General features: G+C 40.7%; 1 protein-coding gene across 3 annotated transcripts in view; it reads right to left on the bottom strand.

Moving 5' to 3' along the window:
- Positions 1–204: 204 nt before the first annotated feature.
- Positions 205–26736, bottom strand: part of FMNL2 (formin like 2) — a 341516-nt gene continuing 314984 nt past the window's right edge. Inside the window, exons 15-27 of one of the 3 annotated variants that reach the window (XM_023730404.1) lie at positions 26640–26736; positions 21651–21775; positions 20837–21039; positions 18939–19173; positions 17737–17805; positions 17546–17626; positions 16106–16235; positions 13080–13243; positions 11968–12069; positions 9566–9664; positions 8719–8842; positions 5984–6030; positions 205–4234 (exon numbers count right to left, since the gene is read on the bottom strand). The exon at positions 26640–26736 is cut by the window's right edge and continues 122 nt beyond it. In XM_023730404.1, the coding sequence (XP_023586172.1) occupies positions 4196–4234; positions 5984–6030; positions 8719–8842; positions 9566–9664; positions 11968–12069; positions 13080–13243; positions 16106–16235; positions 17546–17626; positions 17737–17805; positions 18939–19173; positions 20837–21039; positions 21651–21775; positions 26640–26736 (1515 nt within the window). In that variant the 3' untranslated portion in view covers positions 205–4195. Of the gene's footprint in view, positions 4235–5899; positions 7706–8718; positions 8843–9565; positions 9665–11967; positions 12070–13079; positions 13244–16105; positions 16236–17545; positions 17627–17736; positions 17806–18938; positions 19174–20836; positions 21040–21650; positions 21776–26639 lie in introns of those variants that run through there. The other 2 variants (XM_023730402.1, XM_023730403.1) reach the window with 2 other exon arrangements.

Below are 26736 nucleotides of genomic sequence, written 5' to 3'. Positions count from 1 at the left end.
ACTCAAATGTTCATTGGAACTGACTTCAAGGTAGGGTAGAAAGGGAAGAGGTTTTGCTCATCCACATACTCCCATTGTTTATCTCCGTTTTATTTAGCTTGTCTGCCTAGCCTAAGTTCCTACTTGAACTTGCTATATGAAGACTGTCAAAATGCTTCTGTAATTCTCAGTAGGATCTAGTTCAAGATCATCTCATTATTGCTACTGACTGGTAATTGTGACAATTTGATGGTATTGCCCTAGGTGTAAATAAGTTGATGTTTGCATATGAGGGACCTGGATAAACCCCCTAATTTTCAGTTATAGGTTATAAAACAATGAGTGGCTGCCTAATTCCTTCAGATTCAAGCTAAGCCATTTCTTGATGCTTTTCTTCTATGCTGTTCCTTGGGTATCTAAATATGCTATTTATAAACATTTTTTTGGTCTTACCTGCAAACATTTTTGGTAGGTGTTAGTCTTCTTGCCTACCTCTACAAGTAAACTGAGGAATTGTTCTGAAAGGTGAGTAATGGGGGAAACAAGGTTTCTATTTTCTGTGTTTGTAATTGCCAGATTTTCTCTTCTGTTTATATATTGTTCTGATGTAAATAAAGAACCTCATATAAAATTAGACCTTTTGTAAATAAATATAATTTATTAGAAAAAACAGCATCTTATTTACTAAATAATTTGGATGTGTCAACTTTTTACTTGAAGCACCTCTCACAAGGAGTTCTGTGCTATGAGTTGCTAGATGCCCACATTGTTTTCTCAGTGTAATAATACCTGCTTTCTAAAAAGACCAAAAACAGAAAAAAGTACATCAACACTTTCTTCATGCATTTGTTTCTTCAGATCTTTTCTAAATAGTTTTAAAATGGGAAAGATTAATCCTTTTGTATGAACTGTGCTAATATATTCATCTTTGCAGACATTTAAGCAATAAAAATTAGAAAAATGAATATATTAGAGCTAAGCGAGTTTTGTTTTACTAAATAAAGTTAATATGTATGTGAATTGTAAAACTAGTATTAAAAAGTATATCATCCAGTGTAAAATTAGATAGTTCTTCAGAGAAAAATCTAGTATGTTGAACCAAAGCAGAGACTGTGATGAGTATCAAGTCCTGTTCTGTGCTGAGTGTAGAGCCAGGCAGGTTGCTGAGCATTGCAGTCAATTTTAGTGTTAGGGGTTTGGGAGTGGAGAACAGGGTGCTTAATTCTGAGTCAGTGATAAATGTGTCTGAAATGGAGCTACTGGTATATAATACCCTAAACCTAACCATATCTGCCTCATTTGAACCTACTGCTACAGTTTGGGTTTGAAAACATTCTGAATTTGTGGACTATTTGAGACTTTAAAAATTTCTCTATTAGGCACTTGTATAAAAGCGAACTAGAGATTCTTACCAACTCCAGAATTTAACTTTTTCACCCTTAAAATAGAGCTTCAATGACATTGTATCGTAGTGGGAAAAGCACTGAATTGGGATCAAAGACCAAGGCACGTACAGGCTCTTTCCTCTACTAGATTTGTGACTGAGCAAGGCAGTTAATTCTTCAATAAGTCAGTTTTCTCATGTAACAGCAAAGCATGACAAATATAAAGCATGGCTATGATAATAGTGACAAAGAATGGTCATTTATTGTAACAATGTCTTAAATGACTATCCCCTTCTAAGTTTTTTAAAGCCCTTTGGAAGGTTTTATAAAATGAATTACGATTTTCCTTGCTTTCATAAGACTATATTAAATATTATACAACTTGATGACTTAAGAGTCATCATTACAGATATTAGTATGTGTGCACTGGTGGCCTGCAAATGGCCTCCAACTGCCTGCAGGTATCTTGCCAACCAGTGTAGTTGGTTGATGCAGGGTTACTGCTGTGCAGTTCATATATACTTGTATCTGCACAATACCCTAATGCTTTAGAATAAGCTTGAGGGAGTGACATCTCACAAAAAACAAGTGCTATTTCTCTGGAAGCAGTAAGTTTATGACTTTGGAGATGTATCCCTCACTTAATTTGGTGCCTACATTTAATACAGCAAGTGATTAAGAGTTACTATAGGGAAGGATTCTTCTAAAATTGACCAAATAGATTTAAAGTTCAGTTAGCAAGACAAGTCTACATAAAACTGCTTAAGCCCCTCCCCCAAAAAATGTTCCATTAACAGACTACAACATATTACAGGATAGTAGTGTAAATCGTTTATTTGCTCATATGCCATGAAAAGACCAGAAAAGTAACATGAACTGCTTTTATAAAACATTTCTAATATTGCTAAGAAGCAGGCCCATTAATAAACAGAAAAGAACATGCCAACATTATTGTCCATTTGTAGATTAATAAATAGGCAATTATTTTGAAATACGCATTTCAGCATCGAGCTTTGGAAAACAGCTGCTTTGTGGTAAAGGACCAACTACTTGGGTTATTTCACAGTCAGATAGTTATTTTCATCAAAATGAATATAATCAACAGAAAGACAAAATCTTGGCATGTTCTTTTTAAAGTACACATTTATGGAAATGTGCCAGCAGGTGACAGTTTAAAAGTAATCTTTCTGTAAATAGGTATGCTAAAATGAAATATGGTAACTGATCCCTAAACTGTCCTTGTAGTTTAAATATATATATTAAAAAAAAAAAACTATAAGTTAAAATAACATTCAGATTGTGTAGCATAGGCTGATGCATTTTAACAATATTTACAATATTACCCAGAGGCTTAGGAGGGAATTAAAGTGTAAAAACCATAAAAAAAACTGCACCAATTTTATAGCAAAATATCTGTACATTTAAAAAGAGATAACTACACATTATCCAAGGAAAATGGGACTTTCACCAAGGGGGTCACATAAGCACAACATAAAGTAGGAAATTCCGTGGTTAAATACTATACAATAAACTTTACAATTAATAATTGATGTACCAAGAAGGTAAGCCGGAAGCAGAATGTATATTATGAAAAGTACAGATTTAGCTTCAGTCCAGTTTTTTACTTTGAAATGAATCAAGTGCCCTGCCAGAGAGGAAGGAAAAATCAGTGGCTTAGTTGGCCATTTAGTCCCATTATGTATCATTTAATTCCAACGTGAATACTTCAGCAACTTCATTCCAATTCCCCATAAAGTAATCTGGGAAGTACAAGAACTTCTTAACAGCTTTGATACAGATGCCAAATGTATCTTCTTCCAATTAAAAAAAAAAAAAGGGAAACCCTACGATTGTCAGTAGAATAAGGCCAGGTTATTAACACTACTGCTAGTAGATGTAATCTTGAATGTTTATCTATAGAGCTAGTAAACTTCTCCCTGGCTTGACTAGCAAGACACCAATTTCTATTCTCAGGATTGACCCATAATGGTCCTCAGAAATCCTAAAACTGATTACTGAGATGTTAATTTTAAGGCTAATTAATAAATACATTTGCATTATTTAAAAAGCTGCCTCTAGCTGAAGAACACAGTATTGCAAATAACTTAAACAACATTTTTATGCCATCATAGCCTTGCATTCATACTGGTGAACGTCTCTCACAGGGCATCATACCCTAACACAGAAGATGTAGAATGTGAAACTGGAGACAAAGGGTTGAGTGACTTCTGTGCCACTGTAACTGCATCCTGTTTGCACTTGGTTATGGTCAGAAGGAGAAGCTTATCATTTATTTCCTTCTTCCATGTTGTAAGCCCTTAAAGATACAAAGTTAATGGGTATGGCTGAAACACAAAATTAATTCCTTAAAAGATAGCTCAGCAACGGTAGCCCACAGCAGATGCATCCATGTTATTTACAACTTACTGGGAAACCAGGGTGGGCCATCATGGGACAATCACAATGACAGGTGATGAATGTAATATGAAATTTACATTTTGGTTAAAAAACTGTAACATACTGGTTTAAAAATCAGATCCTATTGCTTTGATTAATCTGAGCAGGTACTTCCACGTTTAGGCACTTGTTAACAAGGCTTGAAAGGAGAGCCCATTATTTTTAATATTCCTATGTATTTGCTAAATCTGAGCCCTTAAGAATATTTTATCTGTGTTCAAGGTTGCCGTTAAATACTAGCACGTTCATGTGGGCACAGTTTCATTCACGCACACCCTCTATTCATGCAGGCAGGTCTTGAGCTCACATCATTATTTCGGCACCATTAACAGAACGCAAGTTCTGATCATCAAAGCGCCTCCTGACACTCCTCCTCACCGCATCGGCTCGTCTGTATGGCTGGTTTCTAAGATCTGTAAAAAGGAGAGCACCGATGAGAGAATGGCAACCTTTAATGTCCTGTGTCTAAGCAAGACAAAGGCCCGCTGGCAGCCAATCAAAGCAGCTTGTGTAGAAGAGTCAGCTAATGGGCTCTTCAAACTCATTGAGCATTGAGCCAAAGATGTGATTTCGCCCTCAATATTTACAATCAAAATAGGATGTAATACTGGTGGGATTCTGGCACTTTTAGAGATAAGATATAGGAGATTATTTCTGTCACTGGCCAGACAGCCTAGCTTGAAAACTTACTTTGAAATAACTTCAACTGGAAGTAGCTGTGGCTTAGTCCCCACCTCACCACCCCTCAGAAACCTAAATATCAACAACTGAAATTAACTTTTAAACTGCAAAACTAATTAAACAGACTTCCCTGTCCTATCTTCTCCTTGAAGTTTTGATCAAGGAAGGAACCTCAAAAACAGGTTACAGTTCTATATTTTCACTCTATTAAGTTAGCGAAAGTTGCTTTTTTATTTTGTGAATTAGAAAAATGTTCACATTCACTATTAAATAAATCTAAATTCAAAATAATACTCCATTCCCTGCCACCCAATATTTTTGGTTTTTCATTAGAGGGGTGAAGTTGTGTGGGCCCTCCTGCATTCTCCAGTTTGTGTGAGTGCACAGCAGAATGCTTGACGTTTGGAAAAAAAAAAAAAAAAAAAACCTTGTTGAATTAAACCATGTTGAATTTTCTTTTTGTAAAATCTCATCTACTCAGTAGGTTGAAAATGGAGCTGATGGACTATACTTAGCCCATAGAATGTTTGGCCTCCTCATTATTTTAAAAACTACAGTTTCCTGATCTTAAAATTGGTAATTTGCATTAAAAAACAAAAAACAGGTTCTGGCTTCTCTTGAAAAACTGGAAGATCTGGCAATATGGGGCCCAAATTCCTACCTGACAAAAACAAGCTGAACTAAGTGCTATACTCAGGTCTGTTACCTTCCTGGCACTGCACACTGGAATTCTAAATTCAAGCAAGGAATAGTTTTGCATAATAAATGTTTAGGGGTCAGTTACTAACAAAAAGGTTAGTGGTTTGAATCCACTCAAGCACCTCAGAAGAGACCTGGCAATCTACTTCTGAAAGTTCACAGCCATTAAAAACCCTATACAGCACAATTCTACTCAGACATACATGGAGTTGCCATGCGAGTCACAATCAAGAGCAACTAGGGTTTTTTTGTTGGTTTCGTGGGTTTTTTTTTTAATCTCTCACATCCCTGCTTCCTGCCCCAGAGTAGTAATGGAAGGTCACAATTGTACTTTTGGTTAAGGATTTGCAGCGACCTACAGCTCTGTTCCCTAAAAATCCTAATCCCACTTTCAGGGTTATACATCATATTCCCCAGCCAGGACCTGTTCTCAATTTCTTTAGATCAAAATGGAGTTAACTGAAGAATGCCAAGAAGGGAGTAAGGGAAGGGAAACCTAGCACCCAAAGCAAGTACAATCATCATCAAATACCCTTGCCCAAGCCATCACACTTTAGAACATGGAAGCAGGCCAAAAAGGAGTCCAATAGAGAGGCCTAGCCTCACATCTTTGGAATGTGAGGTGAAAAGACTTCTCCCTGGTCAGACTCTCACCAGTATTACCCTCAGCCATACACTGAAACCATTGATCTGCATACAGAGAGAGGAGGAAGCTAAGTAAAAAGTGATGCTTGCCAGCTCTGTGTATCCTCCACCACCGGTGTGCTAGAAGAAATCCTTACCCTCGAGTGAACATTTGGAAATTTAGTGATATTATTCTTCTTTAAGGCTAAATAGAAAAAAAACAAAAACACAAAATGATGGTTAAGTAAAAATGGGATGAAAATGGAAAGCAACTCAACTTAGTGCTTAACATTCCCGGGCATGTTAGCCAACAGAGGAGGAGAGAGTGGGAGGCCATTACCATGAGAGGTGTTAGATAAAACAAGGGAAGGATAAAAGGGTCTTCCCACCCAGCTCTCTGACCACCCAGTTCCAAGCTGCTTTGAAGATTGGCTCCAAGAAGACAGTCCAGCAGCAAAACTGACAGCAAACATCAGCCGAGCAGATGACAGTTTCTAGCCTGTTAATAAGCACTGGTGGGAAAGTACACTGCAGAGCAGGCAACAACACACCACATCCTTTGATATCTTCAGACAAGAACATACACAAGTGCAATTCATTCATAGAAGAGTTAATGCCACAAAATAGACACATACCCAGTTCCATGTCAATCCCAGCACAGGAGTCAAACAATGGATATTTCCAATTAGACTATGTGTTTCCCTTGTCAGGGCACTGAGGAAATGTCTGTTTTTCATCTAGCCATTAAGAACTAAGCCCAAGCAGTTTACCTCTTGGGAAAATGCAATCATTTTTTTGAATCCTAAGAAAAGTGGTATTTCCCAGTGATGAGTATTAGTATTTCTGATGCCACCATCCTGATCAATGAAGCAGGTCAAGATATGATTTCATCACAGAAGAAATAACCTGGGTTTGACATGGAACAGAGCCACCAGTGAAGAAATGTGAGTAAGAGGATGGGAGATCTAAGTTTTTTATTTCCTGCCTCAAAGCTTTGCTCTAACATGAAATTGGTGATAGCTGAACTTGGGCATGACACTCAGAGGGAAAAGTGACTGGCAGGGCAGGATGTTGTGAGGCTACATCAGCCTAAATCATCTATACGTGCTTCTAAGTCAAAAGTGCTCCCTTTGTTAACTTTGTTCTGTGAGCTCCATCATGATGCAGATGATATCAATGGGCTGGATAACACAGTTGAGAAAGGCACAATTTGAAGTTATGCATAGTTCACCAATTCCTTCTACAAATTATTTTGCAACATTAGAGCACTTCGCATCCCTTAGCACTTTAGTATAGCAGCTCATTTTACTATCAAAGGATGTTAAGTAGGTACAGAAAAGAGCTGGTTTAATATCTGTAAACCTCAGAATACAGTAAGTGCTCAATAAATATTGATTATAATAGTTGTTATTACTATCATTTTCTGTTCAAAGATATTAGCCCAAAAACTTGACAATCTAGTTGTTCCCAATCTTAATTCTCAAAGAAATGCTCTATTTACAATTTTTCTGAAAATTTCTGCAAGCAGTTCTATTACTTCAACTCTTACACATACCCGGTCTATCACAACTATGTGGATACATGTATGTGTTGAAAGTGGCAGTGAGTAAGTAGTAATGACTGAAATGCAAAACCATGCAGCATGAGGACAACACAAATTATAACATTATGGAGATGGCAATTTCATGCTCACATGTTGGGTGGCCCTGACAGACATACAGAGAGACATAAGAGGTCAAAAAACCTACAGCAACCTTTTAAGAGCATCAGGTGAGAAAGAGTAATAGTTTAGTAATGGTATTCCTCAGTGAGAACAGGTTCGCAGAAAAATCGAGAGCCACGCTTGGCGGTGCGAGCAGTAAAGGGCACAGTCTTCAGCACTGCATCGAAAATGACAGCCAAACAAGACAAACAGAAGAGAGTAAAATGCCAAGATCTATTGCATTAGTACATGGTTAGTGCTCTGTTAATCATACCTGGGGGTGGGCTTGGGAAGGTGAGCAGGAAAGGGGGCAGGCAATATATACCCAAGTTAGTTAACAAAGGTCTCAAAGAGTTATTCAATCTGGAGTTTGGGAGAGGGTTAGAAAATGGAAAATATTCCAAAGACAATAAAAACAGCAATTTTCCATAATAAAAATTTTAAGTATATGGGAAGCTGATGAACAGCTCAACAGATATGAAAGGAAAGCCACTTGTTGCCACCGCCACAAGGTGGTAGCCCGAGATACAGTCCTGAAGTATAATACTGCCAAAACTCCTGAGAATTGGTTTGAGCAGAAAGCATTAGGCTAGGACTTAGTTAGATAAGGACCAAGCTGGATTAGGCACCACTCCTACCTGATAAAAGGACTGGTTCTCAGTCCTGGGTTAGAAGACTGTTGGCCCACCAATAAAAGTATCAGCGCCTGATCTCACATTAGTCTTCAGTTACTCTGAATGCGTTAAGAGGATGCTAAACAGCATATTGGGAAAACTTGCATGCACTGTGGTCAATACAAAGCTGAATGGGCCTTATCCACAGTATTTATTAATCAGGCAGGTGGGTAGGAGTGGCCACGAAGAGGAAAACGGAGCATGGTGGCAAATCGAAAAAAATCGAAAACCACTAGGAGAAAGAGACCTGCTGAAACCTACAGGGTTCCAACATTTATAAATAAGAGATTGCGATTTATCTAAGAGTGTTGGGGTTCTTTGGTGGGCAGCATACATGCTTATTATAAATGTATTCCAAACACTAGCATGGAGTCTCCCTACATAATTCTGGATCTGAATATAGTCAACTGAAGAACTTGCAAACCCTGGACAAAAGAAGCTGAAATATCTGCATGCCGCCCATTCTGGTTGAGGCCAGTAGGATCTCCACAGGCCACAGTGAGGAAATATCCCTTACCTGTGATAATATCTTCAATGGCACCATCTTTTCCCTCATATACATGTCTGTTATCTTTCACTTGTCGCCTTCTTAACTCTGCAATTAACTCTTGCTGCTGTCTCTTTGATTTATGAGAAGGAGACTGAGAAGGAAGAATGGCAGAGATTAGTTGTGCCAGCTTTTGGGAAATCCAAAATGTGTCTGAACATTGTGTTGCTGATAAGTAGCCTCAGCCAAAAATACCAACAGCACCATCCCAACATTCTGCTCAAATGCAGACAAACTTAGGAAGCTTTTGGGAAGTAAAAACAGAAACACTGAAGAACACACAAAACACCAGCTGGCAACAGTGGGAAGGCTGGATCCTATGGGAACAAGAGGCAGCTGGTAATAACCATCTACTTTTTAAACTTTGGTGCAAAGGGTCATGATGAAGAATAACTTAACCTGTCTACCTTCATAATCTTTAGCTATGATGTTCCCCTCCCTGAAGTGCTCCCTGCCACTCCGCCTAGCAAACAAGACCCAGCACCACCAGGCATTCCCACAGAGCCTTCTCTGAACCCTAAGCCCTCCAGTCGCCAGGCTACTTGGTGTGGCCTCTCTGCATATCCCATTAAGATTCAAATCCCAGATCTCTATAAGCTTGGAAATGCCACACAAACAAGCTCTTAGCCTCATTCCAGTGGTTGCTGAACAGTGTAATGAATAAACAAATTTCCATTTGCAAAGTTTCCAAGTCCTAGAAGGGAGTGATAAGGATCCTGTGAAATCTGGCCTTTGCCAGTCTCTCTACTGCTTGCTCTAGAGAAGCCATAAGGGCCTCTCCACACATGAGGGCCTATCTTGGTCTGGCACATCTTACCTTTGGATCCTGCTGCTCCATCAGAGCTTCTTGCTCCAGGAGTTTTTCCATGAGAGCTTGCTCTTGCTTTCTCCTCAGCTCATTTTCTTCTTCTGCTTGCTGGTTGGATCAAAAGAAAAACTATGTCAATGGAAATGACATTTGTCAAGATTTTACAAAGTCATTCTTAGAGGATCCTTAGTGAGCCAGAGGTTAGAGTAAACTGAAGGTTTAGAAGATCTATACTTTATGTCTACATTTAATTTTAATTTCATGTTTCACTGTCTGTCTATATCACACCTCTTCAAAATCTGGTGGTCAGAGATACATCTTATCCAGATGTCCTCTCCGATAACTGTCTCCCTGCTCTAATTGCGCCTTCATCTCAGTCCTTGCAGATTTGGTGGGGACCTATCCTTTTGGCAGCTGTGCTTAGTGACTTCTGTGAGTTTGTTTTGCTTCCAGAATCTATCCCACCTATCTATCACTTCTCTGAAAGCAGGATCTAATATTCCTCTGCCTTTTGTCTGCTGTTAGGGGAAAAACACTATTCCCTCGGCCTCTTGTTTCCTTTGGAGCCCTCACTGGTGTGACACTCTTGACCTCTCTCTCCACAGCTCACTCCTTACCAAGGGAGGCAGAGTGACTAATCTGATAAATTTGGGTGAAGAAATGGTTCACCTCAGCTCAGCCCTCTTGGGCATTCTCTTAAGCTGTCTCTCTAAAGAGACTTCTAATTGTCCAGCTGTGAATTGATGGGCAAGTCATTTGTCTAATTTGGAGGCAAAGTGTAAGCTCAGAGATCCATGTTTACACCACATCCTCCAATCCAGCTTTTATGAGCAATAACATTCACATTTTGATCTCTGTTGCTTTTGTCTTTTGTTTCACTTTGGCTCATACTTGGAAAAGGGAAGACAGGTGAGTTCCTAAAACCTGACCATTGGAGCCCCTAGGTCAGTGCCAGGCAGGGAGGTTATGTGTGATATCTAGCTCAAGTAAAACATCCCCTAAGTGTCACTGATGGACAAGCACCTCACCCAGCCAGCTAACAAGACCACTGGGAACAATCATAATCTGTGACAGCCCGCAGATCACCAAGGGCAGCTTCTCTTCTTGCTCCTCTGCTCTACGCATGTTCCTGCTGAAGTGTGCGGCTCTGAGACCAGCCAGGGGCACTTCCCAACTTGTCTTATACAATTTTAAAACAGTGTATATTTTCCCTTTAGGCCTTAGACTTCTAATTTCTCATTTGAAGAAATGTGGTCCTAGCATGTAACAAGCGCCACCTGAGGCATCTTTGTAGCACTCTAGCACCACCAGACGTGAACTCCAGAGCACCACAGTCATGGCTGGGAACCAGTGACCTTCCTGCTGCTCTGGTTCCCAGTGTCTGTCTTGCACGTGGAGTTTGTGCTGTGTCTGTGTTCATCCTCACTGCCAAGGACGCTATTCCTTCCGCTAACAGCAGAAGATGGCTAAATATTTTAACCTTCTGAGTTGCAGCAAAAGGCCCAAGGATGACTGCCTAAAGCCATCAGCCTCTAGTGGTGCTGGGGACGTGACCTACTATTTCCAGTATGATGCTTCTCAAACATAGATAACCCTGCTACATCCCTTCCTCCCCTCGACAATAAACACACTATCCTCCACTTACTTTATCAATGTTGTATATAGACAAGTCCAGATAGTATAGATTGAAATGCCTCCTAAGTGGGTCAGAATCCTCTAACACCCTCATCATTCTTTCTAGAGGGACAAATTCTTTGGACAGATGCCTCTTCAGGTTCCATGCTTTTCTAAGACCCTGGCCCCTGGTACGCCGAAGAGGGCCTCCCATTTAAAGGAAGGGCCATTATTGGTCCAGCCATAGAAACACCAGAGAATGATCATACCTAATGGCACCGCTGGAGAAATGTCAGTCTAACAGGTCTGAAAACCTGGGCCAGGATTAACACAAGGAGGCTCTCCCTGACCTCAGCTCCAACATGCACCTTTGTACCAGGTCATGCTTCACTTCTTTCACCTGTTTAATCAATATATGATGCCAAGGGAGGCCTGGATTCTTCTAAGCCCTTCACCTCACCTGTGTAGGTGAACTGTCAGTGGGGCAACAATGATATTGGAGTGTCCCATTTGCCCCATCCAGATGAATTCTCCCAAGGGGGTGGCCAAGAGCTTTTGTTTTCTGGCTGAGCCCCAGGACTGCCTTGGTGAGGGCAAGCCCAGCATGCAGTGAGGGCCCAAGAAGCTCTCAGCCTCCACAGCGGATTGTCATCTCATAGTGACCACCTGGATACGCTGCCCAAAGGGACAGAGGAGGCTTCTGTGCAGCAGCTGAGACTCAGACCTGTCTCATGGAGGACACCTTCTTGAGAAGTATTGGAAAGGAGAGCTTTAAGGACTACGGTATTCCTAGTTACCTTATAGGCTTTCACAAACCGGACAAAGACTGGAAAGAAGACAGAGGGTGGTGTCGTCTTGGGGTTTTCTCCAAAATACTTTACAACATCATCAAAGGCATCCTATGAAGAAGCAAATTTCTCTTGAATTTCATTAATTCCAGCAATGAAACTTGATGCCGTGGGGGAAAGCTGAAGCAGTGGAGGAGAGCAAAGCAGCAGTGAGGAGGCAGTGGCTCCTACAGCATTCTCACCCCTGGGGCCTCCCTCACCTCCCACAATCTTCTATAGATGCCACGTTTCCTCCAAATGCCTCGACAAAGACCACCAGGAGAATGCAATAGCGAGACACAAGAATTCATCTCTGGGACCTCCTGCCATGTCTACACACAAACACAGACACATGCACGCATGCACACAGACACCATTCCTTGCAAGAGTTTCCTAAGGCCATGGCAGGACTCCTTAAAACCAACAAGGTTACAAGGACCCCAGGTAAGACATTCTGACTCCAAATCCCAATTTGCTTTGATGCTCCTTATAGTATCGCCACATAGTGGACACTCAGTCTCTGCTTGAACCCTTCTGTGATGAAAGACGGTCTTGGGGGAAGGCCATTCCACTCAGTCTGCTTTCTGAGTCCCCACCACACTTCACTTCCCCTTCTACATAATGTATAGTTCACTCTGCACTGTTTTGCAGGTTTGCTTATGTATCGGCAATCCCCAACACAGTATAAGATTTTTAGATCGAGGTCTACAGACACCCAATACAGCTGGAACACTGCTTTGCTAAGCACAGGCCTGATACAGATTGGTTTAATTACTGAATGAAGGACTCATGCAGGAGGGAGTCTAGGAATAAAGGTGAGGGGGACAGGACAGGGAGAGACTCTAGAGAATAGGGTAAAGATCCAAAATTAGAAAAGGAGAATGAGCAGGTCAGGGGCTTCCAGGGACAACATTCAGAAAGATTCTCTCCCCCTCCTGTAATAATCATTGGCTACGTAACAAATCTACGCTAAGCAAACAGGACAATAGAACATTTCTCCACCAACCAGGGCCTGCACCACATGTAGCTCTAGGGATCCCATCTCTTCTACTTTGTGGGTGTCCAGGGGCACAAGTACTTACCTGTGCAATCTTGGCGTCATCCTGCAGCTTCTTCAACTTCCCCTCATTGTTGAAGATGAATTCCTTCAGCAGCATGTTGTGGTCATGCATGGTATACTCCCTCTTGGTCAAGTCCATGCCCCTCTGGAGCTCCTTGACATCCAGTAAAACATTCTCCAAGGAGACTGAAGTAGAGAAGAAATAGCCCAGTGAACCTCAGGCAGCAAAGTTAAAACTACGGTTAGTCTGGTCAGTAAGTCAAGTTCTAAGTAGATTCTTAAGAGACATAAATGGTTACTCAAGAGCCTTATATCTAGTTTCCGTCTTTCTGAGCAGAGGTCCTTGAATGTGATTAATTTACTGGGTGCTCAACCACCAAGCACTGCATTAAATTCTTTGCATGTCCCAATTCATTTTTACCATTAGCCCATTTTGGTAAAGAGTAATAAAGAGGGTACGTGGTGTTATGGATTGAATTGTATGCCCCAAAAAGATACGCTGAAATCCTCACCCCTGGTACCTATAAACATGATCTTGTTTGGAAATTGGCTCTTTGAAGATGTTATCAGTGAACATGAGGTCATACTAGAGGAGAGTGGGTCCTAATTCCTTTTAAGTGGTATCCCTATAAAAGAACAGAAGAGACACAGAGACAGAGGGAAGAGGGTCATGTGAAGACAGAGGCAGAGATGGAGTTAGGCTGCCGCTGCAACCCAAGGAACACTTGAGGCTACCAAAAGCTGGGAGAGACGAGAAAACATCTTCCTCTAGTGCCTTCGGACACAGCATGGTCTGGCTGACACCATGAAGTTGAACACCTAGCCTACAGAACTATGAGAGAATAAATTTCTGTTTTTCTATGCCACCCAATTCGTGGTACTTTGGTACGGCAGCCCTAGAAAACTAATACATGTGGCCTGCCCTAGGAGGTGGCAGAGAAGGAGTTCAGGTAACAAGTGTGGACTCTAGCTCCTATGCTGGTACACAAACATTCCATTTCTCTTACAAGAGATAGTCTATTATCAGTTTGCCTGTATAGTCAGAGATTCCTTAACTGTGATGGGTCCAAGACATTAATCCTCTACTGAACACTTAGAAGTGTGCCTTTCTATACTTGTTTGCATTTCTGGTGCTCTCCAGCAGGGGGTAGCATTTTGTTGGTTAAACTTTAGCTGTGTTGACCATTAGGGCTGACTGAAAACAACCTTGGACAGCTTCTCTTTTTATGTTAAACACCCCCCTCCCTGCTTCAAAATGGTTCACCGTGAGCTTTCTCATCTGCAGCATAGCCATCCCACCCTAGAGCAGGACACTCCTTCAGTCTCCTGAGGCAGTTACCCCGGCCCCACCTCTGGCTCCTCGTTGCCTGACTCAGCTCTGCACATGGGCAAATGACAGAACAATGTGATATGTTTTCTTCTCACAAGACTCACAATGTCTTATTCATCTTTGACTCCCAGTGCTTACAACAGTGTCAAGTACACAGCAGGCACTCAAATAATGTTACTGGGTGAGTAAAAGAGAATGAGTGAACAAACAGCCAAGGGGGGGAAATGAAGGAGTGAATGAATGAAGGTATAAAGAATCTGTGTCAGCTACCTGAGTATCATAGAGCAAACACAGAAAGAACAGTTCAGCCAGAGGGTGCCTCAGTCTCCCCATCTTCCCCACTGTTTTCTTTTTTCAAATGATTACTTTTGGGAATCTCGCTTGGGTCAAATCAAATGTGCTACTTATTAGTAAGATGGAAATTTTCTTTTTAACATTTTTCCTAAATTAGAATTTGATGTTAAAGAACCCCTAATCTAGGCAAAGGGAAACTTAAAAGGAAGAAAACCGTTTCGCCAAACAGAACTCCTGGTAACTGCCTAAGTAAGCACCGAGCCCTCAGTAAGTCTGTCTCAGCCTGCATCAGAGTTCGTAGTAGTCACAAAACCATCTCCCCGTCTCAGTCTCCATTGACTGCTCAGTCAGCAGCATCTGTCCCAATAACAGTGTGGCCCTTTCATTCATTCACTCATTCATGTATTCCCACTATCCAATTTGTCAGAGGCTATGAGAATTTAAAAGATAAATAAAACCTGATTATACCCTTAAGAAGTACATAGGCTGAAATGGACATGCAAACTGTTATAATAAAATCTGATAAATCATGTAATAGAGGGTAGTGAAGAGCACTTCAGTAAAAACAGAGAGGCCACAGCCATTAACTGTATGAAGAAGTCAGAGAAGGTCTTGCCCTCAAAGATTCGATTTGTAAGTTTGAGATAGGCCTCAGGAATCTGAATTTATAATAAACACCCTGGCTGCTTACGGTTCAAGAGAGCAATTTGAAAATCACTGCCTGTAACTAACTGCAAGATCAATTTGCTATGCCCTTACTTCTTCTAACCTAATATTGTTTTGAGCAAACATGGTATCTTGAAAGATACGCTACATGAGAAGTAAGAAGACGCGGGCCCTAGGCCTGTTTCTATCCTGTTCTACTAAAGTCACCTTGGGCAAGACATTTAACTTCAAATAATGTCAGTTTTCTTATTTATACTTTGGGATACTATCACCTTGCACATCCCAGCTATCTCTGAGTCACTGATGGTTTAAAATGATAAAATGCATAACTGTTATAGCAAAGTAACAATCAAGCAGTACTGGTAATTTAACTTGTACTCAGGCTAAAGGCAAAACGTTTAGAATGGCCACGCCTGAGCAAGTAGACAGTAGAAAATCAAATTAAAGTGTTCACTGGGAGTGACTCTCAGATTCACGTTCTTAAATTTCAAACAGCAGCAAAAAGAATAAAAAGGACAAGAATGGAAAAGGGAAGGTACACAAGGCGCTAAGACTGGGATCTTTCCAGAAGATACTGAGAGAAGTCACCTTCATATCCGTGTTCACTACTGCTGTCAGGAGTGGATATGTTTCAGTCCAGAGCATCCGACTTCTTAAGGCCTTGCTTTCTTAGAGAGGTTCTGGAGAGTGGGTTAAGCAGGGAATGGTTCCCCCACGATTAAAGCCACTTAATAATGTTAATCACTGAAATCAAGTACCTGCAGCAGCTTTCTCCACATAATGAAGTTCATTATAAAACAGGGACACTTGGTGATACTTTTCTTTCACAACATTGGATATATAGTGCAACAGTGTTTGTTTCCGGTCTGTTGACTTTGTATCTAACAGCTGAAAACAAAAGGGAACGCGGGTTGGGTGCAAGAACAAAGGATGATAGGAATGTTACCCACCAGATAACATTTTCCCATCCAGAGTGAATAACTGGGTATAGTTGTTCAACAGGCTGACAAAAACATTCGCAGAAGAAATTCAAGATTCAATCTGTTCTTTGGTGAACCAGCCCACTGATTGTTAAATGCATGGCAGACGTACTGACCAGGGGGTGTGCTACTACACATTAGAGACGAATCCAAACACCTAAGAATGGTTCACATTTTTTCTTACATCAATTGTGCCCCAACCCCTCACCCTCTGTGCCACCTTTCCTGGCTTAAAACCAGGCAAACTCCAGTTTTAGTGCTCTACAAAGTGAATGAGCAGAGAAGTGGAGCGAGGAGCTGGCAGTGTGTGCAGGTGCCCCTACACAGCAGCGCTCCTACCTGCAGTCTTCACGGTTAGAGCTCAGCTCCTCCCTTATTCCTGAGCCTCTGATGACCAAAGACAGATACGCTCCACTGCCATGCTGCTAACAACTGATATGCTCAATCTGCCGGGGGACTGAACTGTGACTGCCTGGACATTCCCTATCAAATAAACGGGTCTCTTTGGCTGGGAACTCAACCGCTACCCAACTTTCTCATGTAGAAGTTACTCTAGCCCCACAAAGCTGGGGGAAGAGGGCTCCATTGAGTGTTTTGACTCTGAGAAGCAGAGCATCTTTTTCCATCATCAAAAAGAAAAAAAAGAAAGAAATTAGAAAATACAGAAAAAAATTTCTGTAATCCCATCCAACCTGTTAACATTTTGACCTATTTCCATTCAGTCTTTTTTCCCTACATATTTTACTTAGTTGGGATCAAACTTCCCATGCAATTTATACCCTGACTCCTGTAAACACAAATCTACTCATTTCTTTGAAAATTCTTTACAAATATTTTAAGAGTTGAAGAAGAGTCCACTGTATGAACGAACTATTATTATATTTAATCATTTCCCAAAATGTTGGACTTTCAGATTGTTGCCAATTATGTGCAATTATAAATACAGCATCCAAAATTCAGACTCCTGAGGAAAGAGTCCTAGAAATGGAAATACTGAGTTAAAGGGCATGAATATTTTTAAGGCTCTGAGTGTTACTGCCAATACTACCAAATGGTGTTCCAGAAAATTTGTACCAATTTATCCTCCCACTAGCAGAAAATCTTCATCAAGACACCTCATCCCAACTTCCAAGAGCAGACTCCCTCCACTCCAGGACTTCATCTCTGCCAGCTGTTTTCTCCTTCACATAGTTCTTTTCTTTCTTTTAGTGCACTCACCAGATCTAAACTCTGAAGCTTAAATCCATAAACTGCTCCTCGTTTACTGCTATTCATATAGTTTCCAAGAGCCAAGATGATCTGCAAGCAAAGAGAGGAAAGAGAAGCCCATCAGTATAGCATCCCAGGGAGAGGAATGCAGCTGACAAGCCAGCTCTACCATACATGAATATGAGGAAAATTTCACTTGCCTCCAGAATTTTCTTGAGTTTTTGGGATGACTTTATAGAAACAGATGCTGCTATAATTGCGTGCAGTTGCTAGATTCCAATCAAAGGAAGGAAGGGGGGAAAAAGACATGTTAAAAATTGGAAACTCTAATTGGAAACTAAAAATTAACACAGAAAAACAGGGCTGCATTTAGACCTTAAAACCCTAATGCTGAGATTCTATTTTTCCTAAGCATAACAAATTTAAGTCATCCCACGAGATGTTAGGTAACCCTATGATTAACTACAAGCTCTTCTCTAAAACTATTAGCAGTAACAAGTAAGAACTTGTTTATCACAAAATCTGTAACCAACGAGATTGTAGTTAAAGGTCAACAGCATCTTCAGGTAGAACTCAATTCCTTGCCCACCACCTCTAGTCATGAAATACATAAAATTCATACTTTTATGACTAGACAGATAGATGATAGATAGAAATTGATACATTTGTACATCAATGGAGCTGTCTGAGAATGGGGGGAAAAAGCAAAAGGGATATAATCATCCTCCAGAAGTTCTCAAAACATGTTTTTCAACAGACATGCTACTATAATTAGCAACTAAGAAGTTTATTTAGAAACAGAACTGGGAAAGAACTGAAGTTTATGGTAATTATAAGCCTCTACTAGATTCACACAATGGAACAAGAAAGAGATGGTTGGCTATTCCATATCACCACAGTCTAAACGCAATAAACTTCAGAGGAAGAAGACTCCTGTGACGAATTTAATGCTTCCAATGAAAGTTATAAGCCTGTTCACTAAAGACACAGGGTAATTTTTAGAAATGAAAGTTACATTTTCAGTCTTGCCAACCCAGCTGGAGGACTGGTATCTTCAGGAGGGGACCAAGTTTGAGAAAATGGGTTTCCTTGTCCCCAGTATTGAAGCACCCTTTGAAATCCGGAGGACATCTATCTGTAGACCCAGAAAATGGCATTTTCTAGGGAGAATAGCAATACAGAATATAGAAATTCACCATTTTTCAAACTTACTTTATGTAAGTTTTCAAATCTACTTAGCATACACAGTGTGTAAAGAATGGCTGAAATAAAAATATAATCAAGAAAGTTCTGGGAAGGAACTTCAGAGCCCATCACATACAATTTTGGGAGAGACTTAAAGGGAAAAAAAAAGATTGTATGTCTCTTTGGGCCCCTCCCCCATCAGAGTTGATCCACTCACAGGAGTCAGCATCTGGATGCTTTCAGCAAAGTTCCCAATGAAGGCCATGATGGTCATCTTCTGCATGAGTCTCTCAATTTTACTGAACTGCATCATGAACCGGTCTTCATCTGACAAGTTCTCCAGGGGCTTCCTTTCCCGCTCATAGAGCCGCAGCACTTTCACCTCATTCTCGGTTGGCAAGAACCTCATCAAACATTCTACAAAGTCTACAGGCAATGTCTTCAAGTCAAATCTGAAGGCAGATGGGGACAGGCTGGTGTTAGAAAGTAAACCCCCTCCCCTTTAACCACACCTTGGTCTGGTCCAGCTCATGAACTACCACGTTACTGAGTTCAAGGGTAGTGCTGTCAAAGACCCACTCTTGCACTGGTTCCTGACTGTGGATCCAGTACCTTAATTGGTCCTTCCTGAAAACCTGCACCTTACCATAGGCTGCCATTCTGTTTTTAGGTTACTGGTGTAGTTAATTCTAAACCCATTGCCGTCGAGTCAATTCCAACTCATGGCAACCCTACAGGACAGAGCAGAACTGCCCCATAGGGTTTCCAAGGAGTAGCTGGTGGATTCAAACTGCTGACCTTTTAGTTAGTAGCCAAGCCCTTAATTAGTGAGCCATTAGGGTTCCCAATTAGTTTTAAGCCCTAGAAATCAACAGTAAATGTTAGGAAGAGGCAGAAGCATCTAATGGTTAAGTGGTTCAAGAACATGGTTTTCTAGACAATGCGAAGTACTGCTAAATAAGGAGATTAAAATTTTACACAGAATTATGAAATATCTGGTGAATTCTATAAAATATCTCAATTAAACCAAGAGATTGGGATATTCTTTTCTTCTTTAGGAAAAAAATGCATCCAAATGCCTGTACTGTATGGATGTCTTAGCTTAAATGCATACATCCCTTGAAGGAATACCAGGTCTGTGGATGTATGCTCAATTTGAACGAAGTATTTGCTACAACCTCTCTTTTTTTCTCTGAACAATCTCTTTTGAGCCAAATAATAGTTACATTTAATCATCACTACAAATAAGATTAAAAACCAGAATGCACATCAGAAATGAGAAAGACTACAGGAGGCACTGGGCTGTTAGGTTATAGCCCCAAATTGGAGTAAATTATTTTTTAGGGTCATTTACTCCTCTTAGAGTCTCTGACTAAAATTTATGAAGTACCAGTTTATGAAAACTTAGTTCCTGAAACATTTAGTAACATCCTTATCATATTTATAAGTCATCACAGCCACAAGAATAGAATGATAATAGAGAAGTAAATAAAACCAACGCCTTCTACGCAGTTCAAGAATAGAGAACTAAGCTTTGTTTAAAATGTCTTGAAAATGCAAAAAGCAACAGAAGTTATATTCCTATTGTTATGAACTAAAATATACACCTGTATCATATTTGTATTTAGCATTGAATTGCGGCATTCCACAAATGCCATCAAAATTTGTATTCAAGAAATCTGGACTGAATTCCAATACTCCACAGAAAGCTGGTATTTTCTTCCCTTTCCTAACATCTGCAACACTCAGCTCAACTTTCCTTTTCTATAAGCATTGCTGTAGGCCTGTATAAAAGAGCAGACCAAGATAATAAATGATGTAACAACCCAGATGTTATTTTTCAAAAGCGATTAATTACTCATTCTAATACGGCACTCCCTAGGGTAATCTCTGGTCCACCTCTTTAGTGTTAGCGTGTTATTCAATCCTGAAGTAGTATATACATAATAAAGGGAATCTCCAGTGTGTGGATATCAAGAATTACTCAATCTTTTATCTTAGATCTTGCCCTACTATTGAAATATTTCTGTTATCTATCAATTCATAACTTTCTGATTTTCTTTTTTTAATCCTAAACTTACTTGGATATAATTTTCCACAATGCCCTGAACTTACACATGAATAGCTTTACATATCTCGTCGGCAGTCTTTCCAGCTTTCCTTAAAGTGATGGCAAGGTTTTTGGCCCTATTTGCTTCTAGTAATGTCACTTTGTTTGATCCCTTCTGTGTTATCTTCTGTTTGCTTGAAGAAAGATCAATGGCAGGACCTTGGGCTTTTGTCTTGAATATTTCCTCAAACTCATCCACGTTTAAGTCCTGGGGGAGAAATTAAATTGGCAAATTAGATCCTATTAAAAATTAACTCAGAAAGTCACCATTTAGACAGTTTCTTAAGCATCAAAGACCTTACTTTTTCTATTTAATATCTGTCTTTGCCATGGCTTACTCAATTTTTCCTGCTTTCGGTAGAGTGACACTTGTGACACATAAATGGAAAGAAATATCTAAAGTAAACAATTCAATTGGCTTTCAATAGTTAGCTTGCATAGATGGCCACCACAGACTAAAACTGTTCATCAAAAGGAGGTAAGTAGTGTGATTATTGAGTTCTTATTTGCATTCAACTCAATAATAAAGGGTTTTTATGCCCTTTTATAAATTAAGGGCAGGGACTATGTAACATATATTTTGTAGCATACACTGATGCTCAAAACTTTCATTTCTAAATAACTTTTTAAACAGAGTTTTAGAGCTATCTTATGAAACAGTGTTTGTTTTTCTTCTTTAATATTATAAAATGTTCTTTTCTTTACATCAAGGCATTTCAAACACTAGCACTTCATCACCAAAACTTCCAGGTTAAGAGAGCAGCCATTCTGTCTTTCCTGGACAGAACAGTCCCCATCTCTAACCCATAAGAATGATACCTCCAGAATGCGCTCGTCATCAATTTCATTGAAGACTGTGCCGTTGATCTGATTGGGCTTCAAAGCAACCCAGTTGAAAACCGGCATTCTGAACTTCGTCTTGATTGGCTTCTTAATTTTCACAGCTAAAGATGTCAGAGAGAATGAAATGAAGACCCCACCAAGACCCCATGACCTCAGAAACAATCAGACAACAGTCCCTGTAGATGACACTTTAACCCTGGAGGAAGGCTGGCAAGAGGCGCCTAAGCGTTCTTAAACCGGGAAAACATCATGCATGGCCTTGGCCAGAGCGATCTGAGGTCATCATTTATTTGGCTGACTGAATACAATGTATTGTTAAAGCTGTCTAAGGTCCAGGGGTTGATTTAACAAACAAAAAAAAAAATGCAGGAATTTGGATTGCTGTATCACAGCCACAATACTGGGGCAATGCTTAGGACAAATAAACTGTTTCTGAGAAAATAATTAACATTACTGGATGGCAGATAGGACAAACACTCTGTGACTTCTTTGACACTGGTTGAGTCTAAGGTGAATTTTGACATTCTAAATTCTTGGTTCTTAGGTACATATTTCCAAACAATCTGAAAAGACAATCAGAGACTGCAAATAGTGACTGCCTCAACCACCAGAAAAGTAACATCAAAAAAGCTGACTTTCAGCTGGAGCAATACATTCCTGAGGATGATTTTGATAATGGGGATTTATATTTGCTGCTTAGTAATTTCAAACAAATGAAGGGCCATGAATGGCCCCAAATGAGAAAAATGTTTAAGAAGACAGAAAGAGGTACTACTTAGAAATCAAGACATTATATTGTTTCTCGGGAATGGCGACAGTCCCTTCTTCCCTCTTTTTGAAGAACAAGCTCTCCCCAGTTCTCAGCTATGTAAAACTAGAAGGCATCAATGGACACACTAAAAATACAGAAAACCTCTTAACAGAGAGGAAGGGGATCTTTTAGCGGCCAGAAGAAATGCTAACTCCTCTTACTGTGTGGAAATGAGCTAAAAAGGAAATCCATTAAAGAATTCCGTGTATTAATTACACATCATAAAGAAGTCTTCCCAAACCATTTAGCTATACACGTTCTCCTTCACAAGTCTGTCCCAGGAATCCCACCATACTATTTGGGAGTTCCACTATCTGCCATCATTAGCAAGTGAGGGCGGAGAGCTCCAAAGGCCAACTGAGCTTTCATCCAGCTGCCTGCCTCCTTGGGAGTTAACTGGACATGGGAGATAAAGAGTGCCGCCTCTCATTCCTCCAGAGTTACAAAGGCCATGTAAACAGCAGGAATGTCATCTGATAATCCACACAAAAGCATGCAGGAACACAGAAACACAGCTTTTGCCAAGCCAGGCCTTTCCACCGCCAAGTGTGATACCTTAGACTCCGCTATCCACCAAAGTCAGATTCCTCATCACTTCTGTCTATGCTGCCCTCTAAGGGGCAAAGGAACCATTCTTCGTCAAATCTGGCACTTCAGCAATGGGCGGGGGTGGAGGGACATGGAGGAGGAGCTGTGCAGGGATTTTGCCATAATCTGAGGTGACCGGTAGGTGCCCTTTGCTTCCTACCTTCCCATTCCATTTGTAGATACCCTGCTCTTAACTCTTTAGCAAGACTAGCAATAAGCCTGAGATCAGAACACAGGCAAGAAAGTTGTCCAAGAAAAGCTTTTAATACTAGCTCTAATGAGGGATGTATAGGTGACCACAATACACACCTTGTCCCCAGTATTCAGGCTAAAGAAAAGTGGCTCTGAGCGAGTGCATGGATGGGTAGATGGGTGGGTATTCCACAGAGCCAGCTAGAGAGCAGAGGGAGACGACTGAAATGAAAAAGGGACTTTACCCAGCAGCTCCTTGTTCTGTGAAGGAGCACTCCTTTTTTCCTCAGAATAGATCTAAAACCCTTCTAGAGTTGAGGCTTTAGATCCAACTATGAAAACTAAACTAAAAGAAAAATATTCCTTTTTTTGGGGCAAAAGGAATGTGGCATATGAGGCCCAGGATGACTGCTTAAAAGACAACAATCTCTTCTACGGTGTCAACTAAAAGATATGGGCAAACCTGGAGCAACAGCCAACACCAAGACTGCCCGCAGACACAAAGTCAAAATGCAATGATGGATCAAAGTAAGATGCAGTGGAAAGATGTCAAGGCACAGTGTGACCAACAGGAACGCATGGTAAATACGCAACACACTCAGTGAGGAGCAACCTACAGAAAAGCTTGATTGGCCCATCTTTTGTGGAAGCAGAAAGAACAAAGAAAATTGAAAAAAAAAATTAGATATGGTTAGAATCAAGAGGCTCAGCAGTTCACGCACTTTTAGCATAGAATTTCGTGCTTCTTGGACACATTCCACAAGGCAGCACAGAGCCAAAAGTTCATTTCCATTCTGGCCTGCCTTGAAGACTCACTCATTATTTATTTTGTTTAAGAAAAAAAAATCCTTTTTAGAAGAGGGAAAGAAAAAAAAATTTTATTGCAGTGGTTGCAAACAGCCATATTGAACTATGCTAGGTATTCTACAGGATATGAACAATTGTTTTAAATAAAAGATAATCAGTAGAAGCTCACATTTCCATTTTGAAGATCCAAGCACATTCTCCTAAAGAGACAGTAAATGTTACAGACTTCCCAGCAGTCTGTTACAGACATCCTAACCCAGGAAAGGGGGCCAGAGCCAGGTCTATCTATCATAGATTTGAGGAAGCAAGCTTTACACTTCAAATGCTTAATTCACATTAGTAATATTTTCTCTATAAAATGCAAAGGAAACTCTCAACTAGGTAAACTTAGGGGACTGCCTCTGGTCCCCTGCCTTGGCCACGAAGAACACATTTGCTCACTGCCTGTTGAAGAGATAAGACATCCTGTTGCCTGCAGGCCCAGAGGCCTCATGATGTTAAAGGTTTCTGACTTCCCAGAAGCCCTTGACAATCAGCTCAGCTCTGTCTCTTGACTCTACTGGGATATCCTGATTCCATCCGGCTTCTTAGTTTCAAACAGATACACAGGTACTGAACACACTGGGCAAAACATTTAGCAAAATGGGCTACAATCACTAAGTAGGAACAGCCAAATTAAGGATGATTACTGAAGACACATTAAAGGCCTTGTAGAAATTGCCTACTCTCAAGCTATCATAGACTCATAAGAGTCTAGAACAGAAAGTCTTTTGATTGCTTAATTATTTATGGTACTAAAGAGGAGTTTCTTCAATCCTACATACAGTCCTCTAAATTGTGTAAGGCACAAAGCAGGCAACATCCAGTTGCAGCAACTCTAAAGAGGCAGCAGCTGGCAATCAGCTGAGCATACCTTAAGATTGAGGGAGCCAATAGAAGCCAACAAATTTTAACAATGAAGAAGTGGGCACAGCACAGGCACAAATTCAACCAGACAGGAAGGGAGGCCTGGACACCAACACCTCAGCTTCTTGGCTCTTTCACTCTGCCACGGCAGTTCTGAGCTCTAATGTTAGAACTCAGGTGAATGGAAGTGGAGGCTGTATCACACGTTACGTTTTGCCAGTACCAAATGAGAGCCACCACAGCAGACACATCTCACGGTGTGTGCTCTATGGGCTGTGAGGTAAATCTAGTCAGTAAGCCCAGTGCACATGACAGTTATGGGTTTTCACACTCAATCACTCAGGACAGCCTGTTGATGGAACGGATTCCTGGGGTTTGTTATAAGGTTTTTTTGTTTGTTGTTTTTTTACATTCCAAAATCCAACAGTTCCACGAAGACTCTCCTCCAAACTTTCTCCTGCAGAAGCAATAAAAGTTCTAGAAGAAAGTAGCAGATGGGAAGACCTTGAAGGGTAGAAATGACTCACTGATTTACTGTGAACATTATTTTGAACAGGCATCTATTTGTTTAACAATTTTATGGAAGTCAGAGTGGAAGTATAAACATCATAGATTGGCTGTGGAACGAGTGTGGTATGGGCTGCCTTCTGGTGTCCAAAAGGACTTCAGCGATCATTAGGATGGATTAGCCCTGACGACTGGCTGCTAAAACTACTGCTGGGACATTCTGAGGGATGGAGATTGGGAAATGTTTTACAGTTAAGACTGCCTGTTGGACTTCAGGCAAAGGCTCTGAAAACTACTGCAGCCTTGGAATCAGAGGCCTGTAGAGCCGTAGTTCTTCATCAACGTCAGAAGCCTCGTGAAGGGGCTGAGGTGAATGAGGGAGTAGAATGTCCCAGTGTCACAGGGACGGCAAAGCGCAGAGCAATTCCAAATGCCAGGGAAACACACCACGACTGGAAAAACAGCTTCCAGTATTTTTGAAAAAGTAAAAATTCATTTCCATTAGTCAACAATAAGAACTTACATTTCAAGGCATTACAGTAGCTCTCTTCCTCTCTCACTTCACTGTCCAACCCCAACTTTATTTTGGGGGTGGAGGATGAGGTAAGGAAGCTGTATTCTATCTCCTGGTTAACAGGAGGAAAATATTCATTATTTGGAAACATTTAAAGGCATGGAGATACTGCTGTCGGCACCATTTCCCCTTGAAGCTTAAATCCATTATAGTGAGCTCTGATGTCCTCAAATATTGAGAAGAAATGCCTGGAAGCCTACATCAGGCAATTAAACAGAAAGGTGTTTTCCCTTTTATAGATGAAATCGCATATACATTTAATAAAAAAGACCCCTAAGCATTCAGCTCAGTGCCCACAGATGTCTGGGAAGTGTTTTCTGAACCCAGGAAAACGTACTGATACTTCAGAAGGTAGTTTATCTCCCTTCCTTTCTCTGTATCTGGAGAGTAGAAGGATGGAAGAAGGTTAAAGAGATAATTTCACCTTCACTGGCTACATTAGCAGAAATGGTCTAATATTAAGAGGAAACACATGGGATAGCAAGAGACCTAGCCTCTGAAAAAATGGCTTTAGCCCTCAGGAGCTAAGACAAATGAGTATTTCTTACACAAGTACTTGGGTTTAATTCTGTGCTCTCACCTGCTAATCCTGAGTTGAAAACCACTGTGGGCGAAGACGTTCCAGGCAGTGGGGGTGCAGAGGGGGGCGGTGGGGGTGGTAAAGGAGGAGCTGGCAC

The sequence above is a fragment of the Trichechus manatus genome, unplaced genomic scaffold (assembly GCF_000243295.1).
Source record: "Trichechus manatus latirostris isolate Lorelei unplaced genomic scaffold, TriManLat1.0 scaffold00036, whole genome shotgun sequence".
NCBI classification, from domain to species: Eukaryota; Metazoa; Chordata; class Mammalia; order Sirenia; family Trichechidae; genus Trichechus; species Trichechus manatus.
This window is presented reverse-complemented; position numbering and strand designations above follow the sequence as displayed.